Consider the following 26,670-nt stretch of genomic DNA (forward strand, 5'->3'; position numbering starts at 1 on the left):
GCTAAACTGCCATCACCGACTTCTGAATGAAATTTAAAAGAAAAAATTACAATGAGTTTTAGGGAAATTTTGTATAGCGCCCAGGGTATTCTGCACATCACCAGTACCTGTTGCTGAAACAGAATGCAGAATACAAAACAGCAGGAGGCCAATATGGTAAACGAAGATCGTCACATATCAATGTTATCAATAGAAAGCCACCTTGCAAGAAATATTGACATCAGTAATGTTATTAATCATTTTTATTTAGAAAAGGAAAATTGTAATCGACTACCACACATTGGCGGATGTACTTAAGCAGTTGTTATTAACCAGGTAAACTATCAAAGCTATTTATTCACCTTAGGTTCACCCCTTGAACAGCCAGTGGGCTAGGAGGGTGTACAAATATACAGTATATATTTTATAAACAGCATACAAAAAATTTTATACAAATTTTCGATATTTAAAATAATGACATTGTTTAGAAAATTATATTTGCTTAATAGCAGTAACGATTAACTTTAAAATAAAATTGATATTAAATTCACATTGTAATTATATATACGTCTTGACCTACATTTCATTTCATTTTGTAATTGTCATTACAATTTGTTTAGCTTTTACAATATATTTTTACATTAAATTATTTACATTTCTGATATAAATAAAGTTCAGATTTTATAGTAGTTCTGGTGATTTGGTCCAGATTTCGTCCATAATTTGGCTTCTGTATATTCTATTTTTTCCAAACTTATTTGGATCTATGGAGAAGGTGTTGAAGCGTTGGATCATGTTACACGGGAACATTACTTTTAAGGAGTCCAGGGTAGTGAGCTTCATCCTAAATGGACGTTTACCGCTCTGGTGGTTTCTATTGCTTGCTTTTGGGAGTGAGATAATATCCTCTATCGATGGGGCATCAATCTGACGGGCTAGCAGCTTAGAGAATGTGGACAGATTTTTTTTTTGAGAACAGTGAGTTTCCAGGGGGTCATGCCTGACTAGAAGAATAGATTTCGAGATGGAACGGGTTCCCTCCCAGAAGGTTCAACCACATCAGAATCTAGTATTCCATCGTCAGGAATCTGTTATGCAGAGAGGCAGGTGCTGAGGACCAGATTTCAGATGCATATAAAGGTATAGGAGTGAGACACCTATCAATGTATTGACAAATCAAATTGACGTTGTGGTAACTTTTGGAATTGTACCATACTGTACTTAAACTAGCGTTACTGTTCTTTTATTTCGTCAGTATATGATGATTGCTCAGTTTATCAAAAATCTATAAATCGAATTTTAATTAATTATTTTTGAGATCTTGGGGAAGGAGGGAATAGCCTTACTAGCTTATCTGTTTAGGATTCGCTTCTGTTTAGAGGCCAGGATGTTTCACAAAACTTATCTCACTGCCTGTACGTACTCAACTTGCTAGTCATCTATTCCGTTTCCCTCAGGAAATGGAATAGATGACTAGCAAGTCGACTAACACATTGATTATACACTTAACCCATATGTGTATAAAAAAATTACTTTTTACTGTTTCATTTATCATAATTTTATATATTTTTTAATATAAGCTTTCTCGCCAAACTTGATGATCTGAGTGCCTTTTGTATTTATGGGCACTCACCCTTAAAAGTTGAGGGTCTGAATGCCTGTGTATATATTTATTTATAATCTGAGAATTATGTAAATAAATAAAAGTAACTTTTGCTAGAGTTCAGCAGGCACTACCAGGGATTTTTTTTTTTTTTTGCCTGAAGCCGCTTTTTTTTTTTTTTTTTTTTATGTTTGGAATATGAACAACGCATACTTGTGAAACGCATATTGTACCAATTAATTTTAAAAAATTCAGTAATTATTTTAAAAACTTTCAAAACACAAACGTTCTTATAACATAGTCGCGTTATAGGGATGGCAATTACATTAAGAGGTATCCCATTTAGACTACAGAAAATCTGATTAATTTAAGTAAGACGAATGATATTAAGTATTTACACTCTTTACTGATATTCTTTCGACGAGGCGGGAAAGGGACGTAGGTGGGGTTGTACCGCAAACCAAAAATTCCTCGTTGGACCCTGGGAACAGGGCAAACGTTCAAGACGGTATCACACCCATTTTAAATAACTCCGCTTTAGTCATGGGTTGATAAACTTACGAGGATCATATCCGGCACGTGAACCGTAGGTCAGGAATCTTTGACGTAGATGAGCATCGATCATTAAACCTAGGGGAAAAAAATCAGCACAGATATAAAGTAATGTTAGACTCCTCTTTTCGAGTGGAACCGGATTCAGTTGAAAATTTCTGTTTAAGGCTTCTGTACATATCCAGTTCCAATCTACGTTAGAATGACGTGAATGGAACGTCTTCGATGACGTAAAAAGCGTTCTTCTCTCTACCCACATAGTAAAGGGGGGGGGGGGGAAGTTATTGATTATATCTAGAACCGTAAGGAAACGGCCGCATGGTGCAGTGCTGACAAAAAAGCATCTCATCAAGGATTCAATGTACTCTAGTAAACAGAATGCCAGCTGGCAAGAGACTTCACTTCCTCGATTTACCATCACTCTATCAGCAGTCCCGTTAGTTGTTTATCACAAGCCTTGCATAACTCTAATTATATTTATTATTTATTTATTTATTTATTTTTACTTGTTTTTTTCATTTTTTTTTTTCTTCCTTTGGATTTACACACGCACATTATTAATACACACTGTGACGTAAGTGGAATATCAAGAACAGTACTTCCTCCTCTAGCACGTATACGTGTCTTGGTGTACTTGGGTCAACTTCCTACGCCTTTCTAATCATTCTAATAGGAAAACAGCCGTATAAGTGGAACATCCCTCATCTTTTGTTGCACATACTAGGCTACAATAAGTACTTAACACAGATATACAACTGCATACCCTAGAAAGAAGTTTTTTGGAACCCTGGATGTTTTTACAACTTAATGCATAATTGTAGCAGTACTTTCGGTAGCTGGTGCATCTCCGTTGCAATAGGCTGCTCCTTTGAAAGCGTCATTTCATTGGTTGAAAGGATGTTTTTTCCTTTCCCTCGCCTAGTTTCGGTTTTTACTCTCCTTTAATAAAGAGAGTCGAAAAAATTGTTTTCTTTGGAATGCAATTTTTAATTTTTTCTAATTATTTTTTCAGATACGTTATCCCCATTTGTTTTATCAGTAGATATTTCATTACCATATATGGAATAAAGCCAATTTTTCCTTTCTCTCCTTTGATTAGGAATAGGTGTCGTGACGTACAATTTTGTAACAGATTGAGAACATTTTCACATTATTTCATTTGTTCTTAAATGAAATAATCTACGCCCTCTGCAATCTTACAAAATATTCTAAACTTTGAAAGTCATTTCCGCTTTTCTAAAAGAAGAAAAAAAAAAAAAAAAAAACAGACAAGAATGCATTACATTGGTTGCTGTAGCAATCAATGCAAGGTGACTTTAAATGGAACAGAATTGTAACAGGAATCCTGTGTGGTGTATTTCTGTCAATTTATGACAAACCTTAGTGGAAATACCACACCATTTATCACTCAGGACTGTCTTAAGTTCAGGAAATCACATCAGCCTTCATGTACAGTTAACACTGGTGCTAGTGCATTATACGGATGTCTTGAAATGTCACCATTTTGTGTAATTGGGGGGGGAGTTCCATTACTTAAATGTAGCTAACCTAGATTCCAATTAAGTTCTTTCCCTAATTGCCATAAATATATAGAGTAAAACTTCAGAAATACGTTCCCTTCCCCGTATCATGATTCAGTGTTAATTAAATATCTCCTATAAGCATTTTCCCTCCTAATAGTCAGGTGTGTCTTTAAATGGACTCTTAACTGTCTGCCTAATCTAAGCCCTGAATTTGGTATTGTTAGAATGGCATATCGGTCAGTGGTAGCAGCCCACCCGCAACGCTGTGTTTTGACGAATTTGACAAGTGACAGCAATAACACACGTTCCCGTTGATAATCCCGTCTAAAAGCTGCCCCTGTTCGGTGTGCATATGCATTCAGAGTTGACTGCTGATAATATCAAAAACATTAAGGCGATTTGAACTGATATTCATTGTGTTAAATGTAAAATCTTAAAAAAGCTTGCTTATTATGCTTTTAAGTTTGTGTTTTTCAAGTATGTCATCAATATCATTCAGTTTTTCGTGAGGAACGTTCTCTATGAATTTGAAATTTCGGTTATCTGACGCATACATATCAAAGCCATTTCTCTTATGCTGTTGGGAAGGATCCTGTTGTTAATGATTACATACTTGTTTAACAAGGATGACCTAAGTTACCCACACTTGTGAATGCTCAACAGTGCCCAGTCTTATCCTGTTCTAGTAAATTACTCTCTATATTTTTCTGTTTTCCTGCAACCATAACTGTGCTCGTAATCTTTTGCTACTTATGTCGGTTCATTGACCGTCAGGTAGTAAATACACAACACAAGGTTTGATCAGATGGTTGAACAGAAACGGGTAGTCCCGAGGCACCAACCCACAGGTAGCTAGTCTTCATCTGTACTGGAGCCGCCACATGAAGCGTGTTGGCGCCGGTTAGACATGCTCATAGATCCCTCCCCTTTCCCCACTTCAAGCAGATCACCTCTGCGATCTTACACTTGTTTACGTCGTGTTTCTAACAGCAACCAAGCAACTTATTGCCGATGGTAGGCAGAGTACCCTAAATCTGAAATCCAAGAATAACAGAATATGCAATATCCAGTTTAAACACTTATTTTCCAGCTTAAATTAAAAATTCACTGGAAATCTGGATGCTGAAGTAAACTTACTTCATACTCTATATTCGTACAGTCGGTTTTACTTTACTTTTTTTCCATCTATTCTGTTTTGTAAAATTACAGCCAATACTAAATTCAGTGCTTTGAATACTCCTGTGAGAAGCTACCTTACAAACGAACCTTGCACCTTATTTCCGAGGTCACAAACTTCCAACGTGAAAGGGCATTTATTCTTCTTGGACATAATGTAGGTCTATTTAATCTTACGTTTAAAACAAGCATGTTTTAGAAATACTCTAAAATTTACTGATAATTTGATAAAATTTTCTAGATATTCCAATTAAAGATTGATGTCCAATATTGGCAATATGATCTTTATTGCTGTTTCACTGTTTTTCCGTTAACAGTGGCGTGATTGGAGACCCACTTTGTATAATATCCAGTCATTACCTTCTGCAGGAGACACCATCAACTATTCCCCCTTCCCCACGTGATCGAGAATAGGTTAACATACCAGTCAATCAAGTAACTGAACACAACTGCTGTCTTCGTGGCCTGCCTACCGTCTTTGCAACTTTCTCTACAAAGCTAGTTTTCCGTTTCGATGCCCGGATAAAACTGTTTGCGGTGCGAGCAAGTCTTCCGCACTCACTTTTGTATATTTTTCCCAGTCATGGCAAAAAAATCAGAGTAATTCACTGCAATAACTCATATTGTTGTTGTCGAGGTATTGACGTCACATCGATCAATCCCCTGTCCAAAAACAGTGTGGTAACTTCCTGATTTCTAACCTTCCCGTTTAGCAGCAGTGCTTCCCACAGCAAGTCACAGTGGCGCCAAACATATTCTTTTTTGACATCTTTTTTGTTTCCTTTTTCGGAAGTGTCCCGTCTACATCCCATTTAGTTTGATGATATTCGTAATTGTCTGGTCGCCATGATCCTCTTGTAAACCTGGTCACAACTGTTCACATATAAATAACATTTAATTTTACCAAAATGATTTTTGTAGTGTTCTTTTGTATTGAATGATTTTGAAACATATGCACACAATATCAAAAGAAGTTACAAAAGGAATTACACATTGAAAAAAATTTCCGAGTTCCCTTCACCAGTTGAAGTGCACCAACTGATTGAATCTTAAACATCACACTTTATTACACATTCTGAATAAAAAATAAAAATGATATCGGTCTATATTATGAATAAATAATTCACAGCCATTATTTCAAACATCTCTAGAAGCGTAACCGCCTATAGTACTCCTTTGTCCATCCTCTGCTTTCCTCTCCCCGAGAACTGACCTTGAAATACGACAGAGACATGAGCATCCTCATAAGTACAGCAGTTTTTTGCAGTAGCGACCACACTTTGCTTCATTCCAGTCATTGAGAGCGCTGAAATCCATCAACCAATCAGGTACGTTTGGGAAGTTTCCCCTAAGTCCGCACGAGGGCTACTTACGGTATGTTGGAACGCTATATATTCGGCGGTTCATGCCAGAACTTGCTAGTGATTCAGCAACGTTAGCAGCTGTCAAGTAAGCATTTCGCGAATGACATTCGGCGCTCCGCGTGCTTGCGGGGACGACCACCTTAATGCATGTTAAGTCACGTGGCCACTTCCGTAGACTTCTGAAATCAATGGAGGCAATGCTAGCTCGTACGTAGAAACGACTCTTTGTTGGCAGCGGCAAGAGACTGGGAATTTACTGTCGCTATAGTAACGGCGAGTCGGTCGTGAACTTCCTCCTCCTGTGTTTCAGAATTTCCGATACATCTGAAAATCAGTGGGCAGAAGATAGAAAGATGAAGCGTTGCGTGTTTTGCCGGACAGTCATCCTGCTGGCAGTCATTAGCGGTGAGTAAATTGTCCATTTTTGTGGATGGAGCAAACGATTCAATGAAGCCATTGTTATTGTTTACGCTTCAAAAATCTTTTGGTTTGTTTCCAAGATGAATTCCATTACATTGAACATAAATTTTAAATGAACTCCTTGCTAACAGTATTCTCTTTATGCTGTTCCACCTTTTTCACGTGGTGGAACACTAAAATATAAGTCATAATCTCGCAGCACACCAAATCTGTCATGTTCAAATTATCCTTCATATTTCGTTAACTTTTACATTTATACAATTTTTATATATACTTCCAGTACTATCATATTTTTATCAGCTTGCCTTTTAGTTTTAGAAATTTTTTTTTCTATCTAGGATCTCAGATGAGGGTTGGATAGTTTTCTTCTCCTAAAAACTTTCAATTTATAGACACTACAGACGCCTCGACACTTATTTTAGCCCAACCCCCTTTTTTAAAATATTTTATTTAAAAAAAAATCTTCGTTACCCTTTTTTTTTTTTTTTTTTTTTTTTTTTTTCAGTTAAAACACAAGGCCCACCGTTTTTATTTGAAATCTGACTTTTTTCTGCATTCTATTTATTTTATTCAATATAGGAAAACGTCCTTAGATTTTTCAACTGAAAAATAAGAAATTGTGCTTTAAATTGGCTGGTATATTGCTAATAAGGGCGAGGGGGGTAGAGTGTTTATAACGATAAAAATTAATATAATTTGTAGTCTATCAGATATCTCCAACTTACATTTGAGCAGCGGTGAGAATCTTATTAAAGCATTGTTCAAGCTTTCGTGCTGCTTTTTATTTATTTATTTTTAAATTTCCAAGCATGTATATATTAATGTTTGAAATTTCACTAGGGGGGAGGGGGCGATTTATTCTTTCGAAATGGAAATTCTCGAATTTGCCTTTTATGGTTACATTCTAGGACGCCTGTGATGTAATTTGTATTTGTTTATGTCACAGCAAAGCAGTTATGTCACTGATGTAATCCGTATGTTATATATGTCGAGGATGAGAGATTGATGTTTCAAAAGCGTAATATTTTTCTCCTTTCTTCCCATAAGATACTTCAAAGTAGGATGTTTATATAGTTCCATGCATGCCTCTGCTCTTTCTCCAACTGTCGATAGTTTAATCAGCAAATGATAACACCACACTAACAGCTTGATAGGTCAGTGCTGAAAGTGATTTTATTTTAAGATTCCAAAATAGCAACTGGCATCATAATAGTGCATCTCTATAACCTTTTTTTTTTTTTCTTTTTTGCTGTTGTTTCTAATACGCTTCTTATAATATTTTCCCTTTATTAAGATTCAATATCGGTACTAGTTTCTTACTTCAGTCTAATTGGGCCGGCCGTCTACTAACAAGAATGGTACTGTGACCCCGCTGTTTGGGGTCAGTAGTCTTAGGATTAAATTAATATAGAACCCATTTGCCTTTTTAGGAAAACATTTAATCTTTATTTATTATGCAAAAAAATGAAAATCACTTCTTAAAGAAGGAAATAATTCTCATTTATATTTATATCACATTTATAATAACTAATTTTTATAGTAATAAAAATACTCATTTTATAATAATAAAAAATTAATATTTTATTATTTTCGTAATCAAAATAATACTTAGTACTCATTAATTGTTTAATACAAGCTAAAACCAAAAAAATATGCACAATATTCGCTTGTTCTAGCTTCAATTAACTGTTTTTGTGCGCGAACCGAGAACATTGCGTTTCTGCGCATCCGCTACATTGTTCATTCTGTTCTCCAACCAGCGCACAGTAGCAGACATAATTGCCCGATTTCTATCGGCATATATATTTACAAAGGTAAAATTCTCTGAAAAGAAAATATTCTTGTGTTTAATATGCATGAAAAAAAAAATAATAAATACCAATTGCAGGATTTCTATTGGTCCGATTTTAATAAAAATTGCGAAGGGTTGGCGAATTTTTAAAAGAACGAAATATAAAATTTCATGAAAATCATTCCACTAGGAGTCGAGTTATTACATGCGGACGGACAGAGAAATAATAATTGTCTGATTTTAATGAAATATGAGGTAGCGTGGGAAACCTTTCTAAAAGTCCAAATATAAAATTTCATGAAAATCCATACAGTGAGAGTTGAGTTATTACATTCGAATAGGCTGACGGACATGAGGAAGACAGTAGGCGTATTATGCATACATGCTAACACGCCTAATAATGCGCCTTTTGTCTTCACCATGTCCGTCCGTCCGCATGTAATAACTCTGCTCCTAATAGATGCATTTTCATAAAAGTGTATATTTCGCTCTTTTAGAATTAATTTTGGAACTCGAACCTTCCCAAAACTTTGAGAAGGCTCCATTTGTCGAGCCTTCCCAAATTTGATTAAAATCGGACCGATAGAAATCCGGAAATTATATCTGCTGCCGTGCGCTGGTTGGAGAACAGAATGAACAATGTGGGTGGATGCGCAGTTTGCGCATAAGTCGTTTCTTTTTCGTTATAAATCAAGAATTATTACTATTTGTTAACACCTGACATGTGACATACTGCGTACATTAACTAACTTGTTTAACTTGTCTTCTTTTAATTTTAAACTTCGCCACATGGAAATTTAAATACAAGCAAAATAAAGAGGTAAGTTATCCTCAAAGAAGTTCCTATAAATAATTGTTATTGTAAGCTTGAAAACTAAAAGCCCTTGAGCTATAACTCTTCACATTACTAAAAATAATAATAATAATATTAGAACATTCTAGAATAAGCACCCAAGTACTGTAACTTTTGAAAATGTTTAGAGAAAATTCTCCTAAGTGCCATTCTCAGAACGGTATTTGGACGCATGCAGAAGTCTGGATAAACAAGTCTTTTCTCATGCTAATGCGTGCGCATGACCACCGGAGGAGAGTTGCTCCTATCGCGAAGAAGTATTTCTTCTCAACAGGAGGCAAGGAGTTAGCTTCAAGTTTTCAGAAAACATGAATAAGCCTGTTATTATTTTCTCATTGTTACGGATCAAACTAAGTATTTCGATATATTTCTTCTTTTTTTTTTTCAATCTTTAAATTGGTTAACATTTAATTCTTTTCAATTAAATGTTTTAAACAGCTTAGATTGGATTTCATATGAATCACGTTTTTAATTGCTGGAATATTTTCAGTAAAAAATATACTTTAGAAATTTGCAGACTCCCTTCCCCCAACAAACCGTCACGGATCCCAACTATATGCTACTAACTGAACTACACCAGAAATTTCTATATTTCACATGCATAACTTTACCCTGGTTGGAGGTGAAGCCATGAAAAATTGGCTCCTTTGGAGGTCCGAATGCAGAGACAGACAAACTCTCCTCTTTATATACACCACCCTACTAAAATATTAAGACGATATTAGTAGTACATAGGTCCATCTTTGTTGGCGATGACAGTGGCAATACTGCTAGTATGGATTGGACTAGGTATGCATGGTGTTCCTGGCGATCATATTCCATTACTGTTATGACCTTTAGATCCATCAGACCGAGGGCCCCATTCGGATGCATCGTTCCAGATGATCCCACAGATTCTCGATGGAATTTGTTTCCGACTACTGTGCAGGCCATGGCAGATGCTGAATATCGTTGGAGTGCTCTACATACCATTTCTGTAGAATTCGAAAACGGGCATACTTAAACTGCAGTCGACCCAAGCGGTCTCCTGGGAGCACTGTTCTAAGGGTGTGTTTAATTAAAGTAGTAAAGAAGTACACGCATACATAATTATGAAATTTTATTAAAGAACCAAGGCTCAAAAAGGCCTTCAGCTGTATACGAAATTCATAGCAATATCTTTACAATAATTTTAGTGCCTTTTGCAAATAAATTCAGTTCTGCAACGCTGAAACATATCGTGCCAACTCCATGTGTTGCATTGCCTAAGGAAAGTCTGTTGCTGTCCGGCACGATGTCAGCATTATCGGATGAATCTAAACCACAAGAATGTTCGAATATATGTACGGCTAGGTGACGAGGTACTCCAGAATAAAGAGAGAGAGAGAGAAAACCCATGCCATACCACGAAAATACCCCACTCCAACGTCAACATCGCCACCACCGGCTTGCACAAAGGGCAGGATTCAGGATTCATCTATTAGTGTGGCCACACCCCATGTTTCTCAGTGCTCAGCGATGTAACCTGTGATTTGCCTGGTCCATTTACACGTACACACGATGGAATTACTGTATGGATGCGTAGGTCCATTGTACTGAGTTTCCTGCATGCTGTACTGTATAAATGGTTCCTGCCGACCGATGTTGAAGATTTCGTGATTGTCTGAAATATTGTCGTCAATATTTGCATACATGTCGGACCACATATCTGCAGTCCCTCTCTTCAGGTATCTTCTTCAAGCCAAACTTACTATTCCTGTTGCCGGCATTATCACATAGCAGCCACTGCTTGAAAACCTCGCACGCTCTGCCTCGATACATGGCTGTACGCTGTTACTGTGTGTAACGATGCTCTCACCATACGAATATCCATAATCATGTCCATCGTGAGGTTGTTGTTATCGCTTTCCGCCCTCCTCCCCACACCGGTGGAAAAGACCTGAGTTCGAGTTCCATCGGTTTCTTGAGGAATTTTTACGGGCCTTTTTCACAACGTAACTGAGTTAGTCGGTCTCAGGCGAGGGTAGCAAAAAATAGAAAATATAGCCTTAGTTTTTTTTCTCCATGTTTTGTTCGTAGTTCACTACGAACAAAACATGGTGAAAAGGCATTGACCCGTTCAATAGTGAATCTTAAGTGTAGTCTCATTAGTTCATGCAAAATAATTGCCTTAGTTTCTACTATTACACACCATCAGGCATCTCTCATATTGTGGACTTATACTTCATAACTGGGTTGTCATTATTGCAACAACAGGGTACCTGCCCACAGGAGCAGCAGTGCGTAGCACACGCTTCTTGATTAGACGGGGGCTCGAGCCCGTGACTACCAAATACGGAGGATGCGGAAAGGTCAGGGAATGACCACCGCATATCCCCGGAGCAATATGGCCTTGGTTCCTAATGCTCCTAAAAACCAAATAATAAACAAACAGTACCTGTCCACCTACCGATGAGTAAGCCACAAGCTTCGAAACGGTGCCGTCTGGGTAGTGCTGCCCATCTGAAAATAAGTAACAGTAGTTTTCTCCACTGGTAAAGCGTTACTTATTCAAAGCAGTGCAATACCCCGGCAATTCGTTGTGAAGGTTGATTCACAATATGAAATACAATTAAAACGATGCCAATTATCAACTTGGACAGTTCACTACCAACAAAATATGGTGCAAAGGCACTGACCCGTTCAATAGTGAATCTTAAGCGTAGTCCCATTGTTTCATGCAAAATAATTGCCTTAGATCAAGTAGATGTGCACACTTCTCCCCCAGATCGCAGAATGAGTGGTTTGATTATGTAAAAAAGAAAAAAAAAAAAAGCAAATTGAGAGAACGAGCTCTCCATAACTTTAAAACGAAAGGTTATTTAAAAACATATATGAGGATGCATATCAACAATACCTATGGGCAGGTTCTTGAGCATCACCCTTGCGGAGTTGAATCACACCATTTTTACGTAGACTCCATGACTGGTGTCCAAATTCACATCATGCTTGCTGAACATGAGGTGGGCGTGATAGAGTTTTCTGGTAGGTTTCTCCACACATTTTTTTCAAAATCGACCGGAAGTTGATTGAAAGAGCAAGTTGTATGGGAACAGCTACTGAAAGGACTTCAAACGGGTTGCAACTAGGAAGGTGAGAGATTTTCTACTTCATAGGAATCTATGCAGAGCGGAGTGAGGGTTTCCACCATGGAAAACCTCCATCCTATGCGTTATGCGCTTCGCTAGTGGAGGATATTAGTCTTTATGAGTTGAATCTTTCGGGGAGTCGAACCTGTAAAATGTAAAAGTGTAGAGGATGCATTTTTGAAATAATAAAGGGCTTTCGTATGGAGCGGCTGAGCCAACGGAGGAACCAATGTTCAACCCCTAGGAGATATTTAAGCCGCTGTTATTATTTGACAGTTAAGACTACTAATTGCTAGTCTTAACTATCGAAGTATTTTGTGTACGAGCAAGTGATGAAACTGTGAGGATAGTTTTGGGTCTACGTCCTAGAAAATCAGTATATGAAATTATTCATCAAGAAGATGGAGAATTGAAATAGAGGAGAGTGGAACTGAGAAACGTCAGTTTTTGTTTAAGCATTTTGACGTAGATGCGCATTAAAGAAGGTTTCATCTTGAGCGATGAGTACACGTTTCATTTGAATGGGCTAGCGAATAAAGTGCTAACATTTGGAGAAGTGAGAAAGACGCTTATGTTCCATGGCTGTCCCATGGTAAACGTTTTCTGATCTGTTATATGAAGGTTTATATCCCATTTTTTTCATGAAAAAATCTATCAGTTGAAAGTGAATCTTGACTGTTAGAAAACGATCTTCTACAACCAGATATTGAAGACTACTCAAGCTTTAGCAGAGTGGTGCCACATGTTTAAATCCACATGATATCACAAAACACGTTAATATTCTCGTAGTCTGTTTTGTGGTTGTCCTGGAATAAAGAGCACTTTCTTTTACATAAACGGTTTAAGTGTAAAATCAATATTGGGATTATCTAATACCTGAAGGAAACGGAACAGAGGACTTCCAAGCAAGTGGGACAGGCAGTGAGAAATTAGTTTTATAACGAGAATTCAAGCGGGATATACTGAAAGGTATCTGTTCAAGAAGAGATGGAGAATCGATAATAGAGTTTATGATACTGTAGACAAAAAGAGACCCATGGAATTGTCGTCTGGTGTGAACCCGAACGATTCTGAAGCGACCACAAAGAGCTCCATAACTTCGACGGCGATTTCGATTGCATAAGAATTTAATGAATTTAATTTGAATTCTCTCAAGTCTCTGAGAAAGATATTCCTGTTATGGAGACCAAATAATATCATAATAATCAAAAATGGGAAGTATAAGCTGCTTCTAGAGATGAATTATAACTTTGTCACTCTTGCAATTCGAGGAAGAACGCTTAATTAATCCAAGAAGTTTGGAAGTTTGAGATATGATATGATCAACATGGGAAGAAGGATGAATGTCAGATCGAAATAGGACACCTAAGTCCTTGAATGTATCAGTAATTGCAATTAGAGAGTTTCCAATATAATAATCAGTAAAGTCGGAGGGTCTAACTGGACGATTCCAGCGAAAGCGTCATAATTTACATTTTAATGGGTTCAAATAATTTTGTATAGGTGAAGTTGAATATCCACCATTTTTACATCATCAGAAGAAAATACATGATTTTGAGTGATAGCATAATGTGACAATTCAGAGGCTCCAGGATGATTAGAAGAAACTGATGTAACAGTTCATTATCAAAAGAATCAGCCGATCTATGGAAAGGTTGAAATTTGAAAATAGAATCCAACTTACAAATCGGTTTCGCTACAGTCTTATATTCTGTATTTTTGATAATTTAAATCAGGGATCTGTACATAGAAGAAACTGATGTTACACCATGCAATGAATGTCAAGGTTTTTCTAATCATCCTGGAGCCTCTGAATTGACACATGCCATCACTCAAAATCAAATATTTGCTTTTAATGGATTAAAACGATGGATACTCAACTTAACTATAAAAAAAAATATTCAATCCCAGTACTGTATATACAGTAGTCTACAATTTTTTGTACCTTTGTGTTAATATCAGCGAATCCTAGTCAAATTTTGTTAGAAAAAAACACCTACATTAAAGCTGAGCGAAAAATAAAGGGTAGGAAAATAAAGGGTTCTCTTGAACTCCACTGACCGTGGAGTTGGACGAGAGAGAGAGAGAGAGGGAAAAAATACAAGGTACAGCACCGTATTTAACAATCATGGCAATTTGACTAAGCCGATCGAAGCACGTGTACTTATGCACCCTCGTCCTGACCACTCGAATGAGTCCATTAGTAATGGTTCCTAGCGAACAAAAATCTTGATGTAACTTCAGCAATATGTTCACGTGGTAAGTCTTTAATTTTAATTTGATCATTTGCAATAATACTTACGCATGTGTTTCTTTTCTTTCTTTGATTTCGTAATATAATAAATTTTTCACTCATTCTTAATCTTCATTTAAACTTATGACAATAAATCATTTATAATTTGCGCACTTTATAGCTTTTGAATAACTAAGAAGAAAATTAATGTGAAGGATAATGTTGTTTAACATCACACAGCAAATTTATGTCAGTAGCAAAAGAAGACAGTTTTATCTTCGAATATTCGGTCTACTATATACTTGTTTTTGACGAAAACCAGAGGAGAAACTCGTTTTATGTCGTGACTTGCCGCGTCCCTGGTAATATAATAACAGGATAACACGATTATTTGTATTTTTCTCTAAGGACCATTTTTTTTTTCTCAGGACCAGTACCGGCCTCGGACCACACTTTAGGAAACGCTGGACTGAGAATTTAGGAGAGTACATCTCTACCAAAAGAATACTGAGTAGGAGCCAGCGCTAGCTTGAATGGCATCCGGACGAGGATGCTTCCTTAAGTGTCTCCAGTGCTGAGAATGGTCCGTAAATGGTACTCCTATACATCGTTGCCGAAGTAATCATTCACTTCATCCGACCCCTCTTATGGATTACTTCCATCAGGTGATTGAACTGCGCGTTTCGACATGCCATCATTTTCTACCAGTATTATGCAAAATTTTATTCTGGTTCTATTATTATTTCAAACACTTTTTAATGCTTCGTTTAAAATTTCCTGCTGACAGTTCTGATCTCAACCCATCAAAAATTGTAGGAAGTGACACCAAAAAGATGACCACGCAAAAGTTGACTGGTAGTCAGATGAGGGCTGTCTTTATTCCTGCGGCACTCGAAATCTTTGGAGGCCCTCTCTTTTGTAATTAATATTTGTAATTTCATTCGTAAAGAACACTCTACTTGTATCCATTTTTTTTTAAATTTCCAACGAATTATTATTATTTCTAATAATTATAATAATAGACATTAAAACTTACACTCAGTGATCACTGAATTTTGACCACCCCATTGGTAATGGACTATGCCGCATAGCTCGCAGTATAAAATGCCAAACGGCTTCCTAGGCTAGAGCAGTGGTAATTTGCGTCTGAGCAGTTATGGGGCGTAGTAAAGATATCACGAGAGTTTCAAAACGGCATGGTTGTGGGAGCTCGTGCGTCGGCTGCTTCTGTATCGGAAACAGCATGTCTTGTAGGTTGCTCACGGCTCAGTCTACTGTGGTTAAGGTGTACAAAAAAAATAATGGCATCGAATGGGTCAAACTATCTCCCGCCGACAGAACTGCAAAAGATTACCCAAGGTGCATGTTCGTGTTAATCGAAAGGTGCAGCGTGTTGTACGGGCACAACGGCGAGTCACTGTGCAACAGTCGACATCGCAATACAATATGGGAATCCAAGAACAATATCCCAAATGGCGATGCACCGCACACTCAGACGTATGGGGGTTTCATTTCAGACGATCCAAGAGCCCCCCCTCCCCCCTCTGCTCACCACTGATCATCGTCGACGGTGAATGCTGGGGTGTTAACAACACACTGGCTGGATATTGGAGGACTAGAAACTAGTGTGCTGGTCGGAAGAGTCCAAATACCTAGTGTAACATGCCAACGGACGTGTGTGTGTGTGTGTGTGTGTGTGTGTGTGTGTGTGTGTGTGTGTGTGTCAAGGAATAGAAGTCCACGAATCCATCGTGCATGGTGTCCACTATCCAGGCAGGCAGCGTTGGTTGCTTAATATGGAACATTAATGTTTTTCTGGCAAGAATTAGTATACCTGATGCGTACAACCAATTGTGTGTCATCCATGTCATGGGGCGCTAATCGACATACCCTTATCCATCTTTATAGAGCTCTTATCAGGTCCCGTTTGGACTACGGTTCTTGCGTGAATGACTCTGCGAGGAAGAGTACTTTAGAGCGATTAAATACCATCCAGCACAGTGCTTTGAGAGTTTCTCTAGGGGCTTTCAGAACCTCCCCAGTTCAGAGCCTTTACATTGAAGTCCACGAACCTCCCTTACATCTACAGAGGAAAACATTGCTTTTGACGTATGCCGCAAAAATCCGCAGTTCTGTTTGTTATTTGGTTTTTAGGAGCATTAGCAACTAAGGCCATATTGCTCTGGGGATATGCGGTGGTCATTCCCTGACCTTTTCGCATCCCCCGTATTTGGTGGTCACGGGCTGGAACCCCGGTCTAATCAAGAAGCATGTGCTATGCACTGCTGCTCCTGCCCACCTGGCTACGGAGGCGCCTCTTCCGCAGTTCTCCCTCTCACCCTAGTTGGAGATGTCTGTACAATACCGAATGGGAGTCATTTTACAACAGTAAACCAAATGAAAAAAAAAAAATACCAGCTGCACTTAGACTTAAAAGAACTGACTCAAACGTGGAACATAGAAATCGGCAATATATATCAAGACATGACACCACCTGATCCACCATGGACAAATATTCCTGCAATTTACGATGACTATTTCCAGCAGCGGGGAAAGAACACCTCATCTCCCTTCAATATCGCACAGTTACATGAAACTCACTCTGCTTCTAATTCACAGGCCTGTAAGATCTATACATACGGTTCAAAAACTGAGACCCAATTACACTAATACCCAAACACACTTTTTCAGGCCCCTTATGCAGATGTTCTACACCATCACAGAGAACTAAGGTGGAGATAGGCTTAGGTCTAGCCGCCCCGATACACGATTACACACAGGCACCAAAAACCAAACTATTATATTAGGGTCACCCGGTAATTTCTTACATATACCCATGTGTACTGTGTCTGTAAATTGCGTGTGTTCTTTGGTCGATTTACCTGTTTTTCTAGACGAAACCTCTCAGTTTCTGGGGGGGGGAGGGAACCTGTCTATCTACGCCTGAGACTGACTAACTCAGCCATGGAGAGAAAAAAAATCCCATTAAAGTTCCTCGCATCATCGACGGAATTCGAACCCGGGCCTTTTCCACTCGGTGTATGGAGGACGGTGACGATACCACTGTGCTAAAGCGCGCAGACGGTGAAGTCTACCGGCAGCTCTTAGGAGATCATGTGCACCCTGCCATGTAGTTGCATTTTTTTCTCGGACAGAAACGGGGTCTTCCAAGACTGTAATTTGCCGTGTCATCGGGCTCGCACTGTGCACGAGTGGTTCGAGGAACACAGTGAAGATATCAACCAACTTGACTGACCTCAATCCAATTGAACGTCTGTGGGATGTTTTGGAACGGGAAGTAAGGCGAATGGACATACAACCGTAATCTATTCCGGCTCTGTGGAAAGGCAGCATGGTTGCAGATCCCTACGGACGTCTTCAGACATCTAATATAGTCAGTGTCTAAGCGAACAGCTGCTGTTATCCATGCGAACAGTGGTCCAACATGGTATTAGGTAGGTGGTCATAATTCAGTAATCACTGAGTGTATATCTATACATAGGGTATCCATAAAAGATCTGATCATTCAGGAGCATATCTTGTTCACAGAGGGACCAAGGAGTTGGACAAACCTTAATTTCTTATTATGATCATTGAAAAACAGAATGAAATACATATTTTCCGGTTAAGTGGCTCTTCAAAACAAATACTTCTTTGCACGATCGCTAGTCTATCTAGGGGCTTTACAATATCTACTTTTGGGAGTCCTACTATCAGACAGCCTTGTCAGGCACTGGCCGGGTAGGCCCATGAAGAAAGACGTCTCTGGACCAGATTATTTTAAACACACGCGAGCAGATGCCCATGCAGCTACTGCAGTGGCTATGAACTACTCCTTCACACCGTGTGGCAAAATCTTAGGTTTCTTTCCCGTCTGGATCCAGAGGAACTGTTATGGATATTTATACACCATAGCAAAATTGGTTGATCTCGAACGAGAATTGCATGTGTTTTTGTGTTTACTTAAGACAACCGGGCAAACTGACTACATAATACACGCAGTTTAGAGACATGTACTGATGTCTCGTGGCAGCGTCGGCTGCCTTTGTGCTTATTGTAAACAACCCCCCCCCCCCAACACATACACACAAAGATGAATTTAGCGTTTGTAGCTTTGACGTCCTGCATGATGGATCGCTTGTCATTTTACGTTTTAGTCACAGCTATGGCTCAGGGTGATGCTTTGCGATTAAAAGAAACTTGGTTGATAAAATTTTTATCTCATGGAAGAAATACTATCATTCAAATAGAGAGTGCCACATGATTAATTGTTTGATGTACATTCATTTCCATGTTTGATACCAGTGGCATGTTCGTCGATTTTTTTTGAGATATTCAAGAATGTGAAATGAATTTAATATTTTGAACTTTCCATTGTAACCGCCTACTTCTACATTACTGGAAAAACCAGTACAAAGTCGTATATTTTGCTTTTTATAGCATTCTTACACGACGACTTCGGAGAGTTCAGATGGCCTAACATACGGCAAACACTATGTCAACATCAAGTTGTCGTTAGATTTGCCAACCAGTCATCGGTCATTTTTGATATACTGTCGCTTGTTCAGGGGTTGTCTGGCTCTTGCTAGCCCACGTACGATTTTCTCTACTGTAATAACAAAGGCGCGTTCTCTTGTAAATTTAACTTACGATTTATGTCAGTCCTACAAAAGGCGGTAACCTCACATTTGTAGGATGTCGCTTATGGCTGAGTCATCTATTAGTCGTCAAAGCGAAGTAGAATACTAAACTTAGTTTCATTTCACTGAGACACAAATTATGCTTTGCCGCTTCTCAAGATCTTCGAACAGAAAGATTTTGAGAGAAAGAATCTGGTTCCATCTCATACAAAATTATTAGCCATTCAAAACCGTAGTAAATCTTCAGCTGGCTGCTGATTTGGAACTAGCCGCTCTGGCAGCAGCAATTTCTACTAGAGATGATTAGTTCAATGACTTAGTTCAATGAATTAGTGCAAGCTTTCAATACTATTGAAAGCTTGCACTAATACTACTTAATATTGAAAGCTACAGGGTATGGACAAAATGAAAACATCTGTGAAAAGAGTTACAGTTATGCACTAATATGATGTTGGGCCACACTTCGCTTTTAAAACAGCTTGTATTCTATGTGGAATAGAAACAAATAAATCTTGAACTGTCTTAAGGGGAATATTGGACCATTCTTCATGGAGGAACATTTCAAGCTCTTAGAGTGATTAAGGTGGAGGAAATCTGCTTCTCACTCTGCTTTCCAAATATGCCCACAATGGCTAAATAATGTTTAAGTTTGGCGATTGTGCCCGCCATGGGAGATGCTTAGCCTCAGTTTCATGCTCCTTAGACCAAGATTGGACACATCTGGCTATATTGGTGCATTATCACCTTGATACATGGCATCGTTTGTGGGAAATAATATTTACACCATGGGATGAACCTGGTCACTCAGAATATCAAGGTAATCTGTGGGTAATTCGCCTTCAGAGTTAGAATAGGACCTAAAGAATACTAAGGTTATTGCTGTCCAAACCATCGTTGATCCTTCTCTATGTTTTACGGTTGGCACAACACAGTCAGGCTGATGCACTTCCTTTAGCATTCTCCAAACGTAAACTCTCCCGGATTTTGGAAAAGGTGTGAATGATGATTCATCTGAAAAATGACATTTCCAATCAACTTGTTCAGTTTTTCTGCTCCTTACACAATTGTATCATCTTTCTAGCATTATCATCAATAACATGTGGCTTGGCAATAGCGTCTCTGCCATAAATTTTAGCTTTATGAAGTTCTCGCCGAACTATTTGCTAGAAACTGGATTGCTGAGACTCGCGTTAAGTTCTGCAGTTATTTTTGAGGCAGTACTTTTTATTTTTTCGGGTTACAATCCTTTCCAATGTCCGGCCGTCTCTTTCAGCCATTATACCATTAAACAAATCAGTTTTAGTCACCGATGCTCCTGCTAAACGTGCATCAACAATTTGACCTCTTTGGAATTCAGACAGGTCGGTCATTTTCTTTATGTACCTTTTTATATCACTTCTAAATAAACATCAGCTTTCGTTTTCCTTCACAGCTTCCTTGCTACCTGAAAGAAACAACAAAAATAATAATAAATAAATAAATAAAATTATCACTGCATATAAATACGTCATACACCTATTGCAAAAACTACTACTTTCGTGTCAGGTATTTCCACTATTTTGTCCACCCCTCCCGTACTTGCTCATATTACTATTCTCAGTAGGAAGAATGGTCAACTACTTCATTTGATCTGCTCACAATATTTTCCCTACTCAACCTTCTGAAGAATTAGTCATTAGTCCATAAACCTCCGATGGAATTTAAATTTGGGTTGAACTAAATACAAGTCTAATAATTTGTAGGGCTGCCATCTTGTTTTAATACTGCTGATTGAAATACAAATTAAAAATCGAAGTCATCTGTGCTTAATATAAGTTAGAGAATGTGAATACTAATTATTGTTAACCTTGAACGAGGTGATCAAAAGACATTGTTAAGCAAGTAAGAAAACAGATCTTCAATTAACGCCAGCACTTCTCTTAGACAGGGGCACTACTGTTTATTTGTAGTGCAAATGGACGAAGCATATTCGTGACAACAGCTTTATAATTTGAAAGGACAAGAAGACAAAAGAGATCTTTTTAACTACTCTAGACCAGTCGTTTATTGAATGCCTACATAAATATGTTTTTAATGCAAAGGTTGCAGGGTGGTTAATGACAGTAATCAAGGTATGCTACTGCGACAAGATCTAGAAAAATCAGGCAGATGGGCTGAGAAAGATGGGCAGTTGAAGTTTAACATTGATAAAAGCAATGTACTACATACCGGTAGCAGTAGTTCCAGATTACCCTATCAACTATGTGGTACTACACTCAGAGTAGTGGAAAATGAAAAAGACCTTGGTAATTCTGCAGTCAGATATCAAGTTCTCTGACAGTACAGACAGGCTGTCACGACAGCTCATGGGGTTTGTCAATGATGTAAACAGGAACTTTGCTAGTCGGGATAAGAAGGTGATTATCCCATTGTACAAGACAATCGTTAGGCCGCATCTTGAGTACTGCATACAGGTCTGGAGGTCTCGCTTTAGGAAGGATGTAGATCTTCTGGAACGGGTGCAGAGAAGAGAAGGGAAACGAAATTGGTGAAGGGAATGAAAGGTGGTGGTCTTACCTAGAATTGCAGCGTCTGGCGACTAGGCACCTGCGAGGTGGTCAGTTGAGGTGTTTAAGGCTTTGAATGGATTTAGCAAGTTCAATACTGATGGCATCCTTCCTCTTGCTCAGACTGTACGCATAAAAAGAGAGACAAGAAATTCAACTGGAAGAAGGATGGTTCCAGGATAGATGTACCGAAGTTTGTTTTCAGCAATTTGATTTTTGGAACAAACTTCTACTCTGTTCTGAAAGTAGGTAGCTTGAATTTATTCAAAGCTGTCCATTTGCTTGAATTTATTCAAAACAAGTGGATAGTTTTGAATAAATTTTAGGCAAACTATTGGAAGGGATGGATACGTGGTGTGGTAAGTGTTTTTTTTTTTTTTTTTTCGTCTGATATTGTATAAGCTTGCTTTCTTGCATCATTTACTACACTGGTGTGCAAACTTAAGGAACAGTCAGGTTTTCACCTGTAGCTTCTCATAGGAGTGGCCTGGATATGGGAAAAGAATACCAAAGGAAACTCGTAAGGTACAGAAATGATGAAGGAAACAACACCGACACAACAACAGAAACAAAACGATACAGAGGGATTTTATTCAAAAATGGCAACATAGCACTGGCTGCCATGATACAGATGCATCACTGCCAAAGATGGAACAAAGGGAAGAGGTGGTCCTCAGTAGGAGATATGGCCATCCCTAATGTCGATGCAGGCTTTGCACCGCTTACCCACACTTAGAACAATGTTGATAAGTTCTTGCGGTAACATCGTCCATTCCTCTGTCAGCGTGACCTTCAGCTGGTGAACATTTTCTGATGATTGTGGACGTGCCGCTAGGCGTCTCCCCAGAGCGTCCCATATGTGTTCGATGGGATTTAGATCGCCGGAACGGGCAGGCCAATCCATACGAACAATGTCCTCACTTTCCAAAAGCATATCAACAATGGGGTGTGGCGTTATCATCCATAAACACGAACTCGAGGCCAATGGCACCTCGGAACAGACGCACATGGGAATGATTACCTTGGTACAGTAGCGTGCACCGGTTACAGTACCGCCCTCCAGTATCTGGAGTTGTGTACGTCCATCCAAGATAACGCCTCCCCAGAAGAGAACACCTCGACCGCCATATTGATCCCTTTCGGTGATGTTTGCTGGATGATACCGTGTGCCAACCTCTCGCTAGATTAGCTGACGTCCAGAATCGCTGCTGAGACTGAATCTACTCTCATCAGTAAAGAGTACCTTAAGTAAAGATTTTGTGGTTGTAACCTTTAGAAATAGTGTTGGTCCTTAAGTTTTGCCCACCAGTGTAGTACGAAGTATTACTATTAGGTGAGTTTATAATTTGAGTAAATAGACAGCTTCTTATGATTAAAAAAGCATCGTATATGGTCTGGCAAAGAGTTCTGAGACAGCTTTTTATTCAAGAACCGTGCAGAGTTGTGTGCCTATCGTTTTCACCATCGTACATCCGCATGTAACAATTCGACTTCCAGTGGACGGATTTTCATGAAGTTTCATACTTAGCCTTTTAAAAAGATTTGTCAAGCCAAGCCAAATTTCATTTAAATCGGACCCATAGAAATCCCGCAATTATCATTTATTTCTTCATACTTATCCCATAGTCTATCCCAATATTATAGCTGAAGCACTGGATATTATGCCTGTTATTGTTGTAAGATTTTTGGCGCACCACCAACTTAAGTCTGTAACTTGAGTGTGTTCTGTGGTCGGTTTGCTAAACGAAAAACCAGAGTTTCCGGGATAAAAAAACAATGGTGCCCTAACCTTGAGTCTGACTGACTCAGACAAACGTTGTGAAAAAGAGCCGTAAAATCTCGTGTCATTGCCTGCATTTAACTCGTGTCTTTTTCACCAGATGTGGGAAGGACGGCAGTAATATCAACTATGTATCCACCAGGGTTGTTGCTATGCGCTTGGCGGAAGAATGAATGGGCAATGTGGTAGATGGGCAGAAACGAAATTCTCTCGGTTCGCGCATAAATATCGTTACCTTTTTTCTTTTTCTCTCTCTCTTTTTTTTTTTCTTTTTTTGTTATAAATCACGAATTACTGTTCCCTGAAAAGTAACGCTCTGCGTACATTAACTAACTCGTTTATTTATGCAGATATGCAGTCCCAATATGCTGCTTACATTCAGTCGTTTCTTAATACATTATCACAGTGGGTGCATATAAGCCTTATATTTCAGTTCAAAATGGCTAAACTTAAAGAACAACGTGCCTGTTTTAAGTTTTGCAACAGCCTTTGAAATTGCGAAATGTGTCAAACCCGTTTACTGATAAAGAATTACACTCTACATCAAAAACCTGATTGTATCAAAGTTTTGGAACATGTGTAAAAAACAAAAAAAAAGAAGCATATGTAATCAAATTTCAAGGTAAAAAATGACGGATGCATCCTCATTCCTCCTCTAGGGTCATACAAAATGTTTATTAGACACGAGTCCTCCATTAGCAAAATCATGAATAAAAGTTTGATCATATGTAAAATATGAAGGGTTTCCTACCCTGTAATTTGTGTATTGTTTTGAGAATTTGTATCTTCCATCACGTGGAAGTTCTCATTTCCCCAGTACCAGTAATTGTGCTTGTTAGTAGTTTTATTCAAATAGAATCGCGCGCTTCGTCTTTGAAATAGTCTGAAAGATCACTAAATTCTCTGCTGGCACTGACGAGAGCCACTCCCAAAATACACCTCTCCTGTCATTGTCATCTCTGTTGGTGTTATTTGGTTTTTTAGGAGCATTAGCAACTAAGGCCATATTGCTCCGAAAGCCTTTGAGATGTCAAGTTGCTCTTGACATCTCAAAGGCTTTCGATCGTGTTTGGCATAAAGGTCTTCTAAACAAGCTTCCATCTTATGGTTTGCCAATTGTTTTTTGTAATTGGTTATCCAGTTTTCTCTCTGTTCGCTCACCGAGGGTGATGGTAGATGGCTCTCTATCTTCTAACTTCTCCACTAATGCCTGTGTCCCCCAAGATTCAGTTCTTTCCCCCACTCTTTTCCTCTTGTATATTAATGACCTTCTATTGACTTCAAATCCTATTCATAGTTTTGCCGATGATAGCACCTTGCATTCCACTTTCCAGTTTGAGAAAACCTTGCCCTGCTCAACCAGCTTCAACTTCTCGAATATCCGCTACCAATTCCTTAATTGCCGATCTCCAGGTAATTCCCCAGTGGGGTAAAGACAACTTAGTTGATTTCAATCCTTCTAAAACTCAGCTTGTCTTATATCTCCCTAAAATGATTCTTCTGCTCCTATGCTTATCTTTGGTGACACTCCAATTTCTAGGCAAGTTGATATATCTCTTTTGGGGATTACCCTGACTCCTAATCTCTCTTGGCACAAGCACATTAAAACTGTTGCTTCCTCTGCTTCTAAAAAACTCGGTTTTCTTTTTCGCTCTCGGCGTTACTTTTCTATCAAACAGCTGTTCACTCTGTACAAATTGCAAATCCGCCCTACCATGGAATATTGTTCCCACATCTGGGGCAGTGCTCCCAAAACCTCTCTCAGGCTTCTAGATTCCATTCAGAAGAGGGCAGTTAGGTTAATTAACGACTCCTTTCTAACAGAGTCTCTCCACTTGATGTCTCATAGACGTACTGTTTCTGCTGCATGCCTTTTCTACAGATACTTCCATGGGCACTGCTCTTCTGAATTGGCTTCTATAATTCCCGCTCTCTCTTTCAAAACAGTCCGAACGCGTGCCGCCACCAGCCAGCATTCATTTACTGTCCAACTTCAAACTCACAGAACCAACTTTTCATCTTCCTCGTTTATTCATTCAACTGCCGTTTTCTGGAACAACCTTCCTTCGTACGTATTTCCTGAAAATTACAGTCTACACAAGTTCAAGTCCAATGTCAACAAATATCTTCTTTCGTCTTCTCAACCTCCAACCCAAGCACGGTACTAAGTACTATAGCTTCTAATACCTCTCGTGTTTGGGGTTTTCATAAAAAAAAAAAAAAAAAAAAAATACCATGGCCACTGCCATCTGTCGGCATGCAAATGTAACTTTGCATGCCGACTTAACGCAGCTCCAGGTGTACACTATAACTATATGCACATTATATAGTAACACTGAATTCAATGGTAATAAATAGAATTAATATAAATATATTACTTATAATCAAATGAGAGAATAAGTTAAAGCATAATTAAAAAACCAAAGAGTTGTCGTAAGTGCTCTCTTCTTTAATTTATATTTCTTTTATCCCATTCTTTCCTCTTTGTCTTGAATGCTGATGACCACGTTTTAGTTTCTTCATTGTTTTAGCTTATTCTATCATTGATTATAATTAATTTATTTATGTTTATTATGATTTAGTTCAATATTCATTTTTATATTTGCAAATTAACATTGAATTAAATAGGTTTAAACATATAGATTGGCAGGATTAACATCCAAATTTACATTTTCTTTGTTACGTGCTTATTTAACCTCTAGAGAGCACTAGTCATGGCATACTTTGTGATTTTAAGTTTAATTCGTTTTATTTTCCCCATTCGGATTGTATGGGGACATCCGTTGATATTTGGTTAAATAGCGGTCTAAGACTGAAATATGACCCTTTTTGGAGTTCACAAGCGATGATGTTGCTTGTGAGTTCCCTCTCCTATTTAATTCCACTCTTATTATGAAAGTGGCAGTAATGCTGTGGTAGTGTGAGAGTGCGTCTCCTTTGGGTGAGAAGTTGTGTTTGCATTGCTGAGGGTGAGTGTTGCTTTGCCTTTTTGATTATTGTATGATTTTATTTTATTTTGTATTAAGGTACCTTGGTCAGAATCGCCTTGCCGAGCATGATCCCAATTATATTAATTTATTTTTATTTGATTATTATTTTATT

The 26,670-nt window shown here is 38.4% G+C and overlaps 1 protein-coding gene across 1 annotated transcript in view; it reads left to right on the forward strand.

Annotated features, from left to right (window-relative positions):
* Positions 1 to 6,231: 6,231 nt before the first annotated feature.
* LOC150079807 (uncharacterized) overlaps positions 6,232 to 26,670 on the forward strand; it is an 84,393-nt gene continuing 63,954 nt past the window's right edge. Inside the window, exon 1 of the mRNA XM_090383735.1 lies at positions 6,232 to 6,602. Within this exon, the coding sequence (XP_090239861.1) occupies positions 6,551 to 6,602 (52 nt within the window). The 5' untranslated portion in view covers positions 6,232 to 6,550. The remainder of the gene's footprint in view (positions 6,603 to 26,670) is intronic.

This window comes from Mastigoproctus giganteus, chromosome 10 (assembly GCF_048544385.1).
Source record: "Mastigoproctus giganteus isolate SK-2022 chromosome 10, ASM4854438v1, whole genome shotgun sequence".
Lineage (NCBI taxonomy): Eukaryota > Metazoa > Arthropoda > Arachnida > Uropygi > Thelyphonidae > Mastigoproctus > Mastigoproctus giganteus.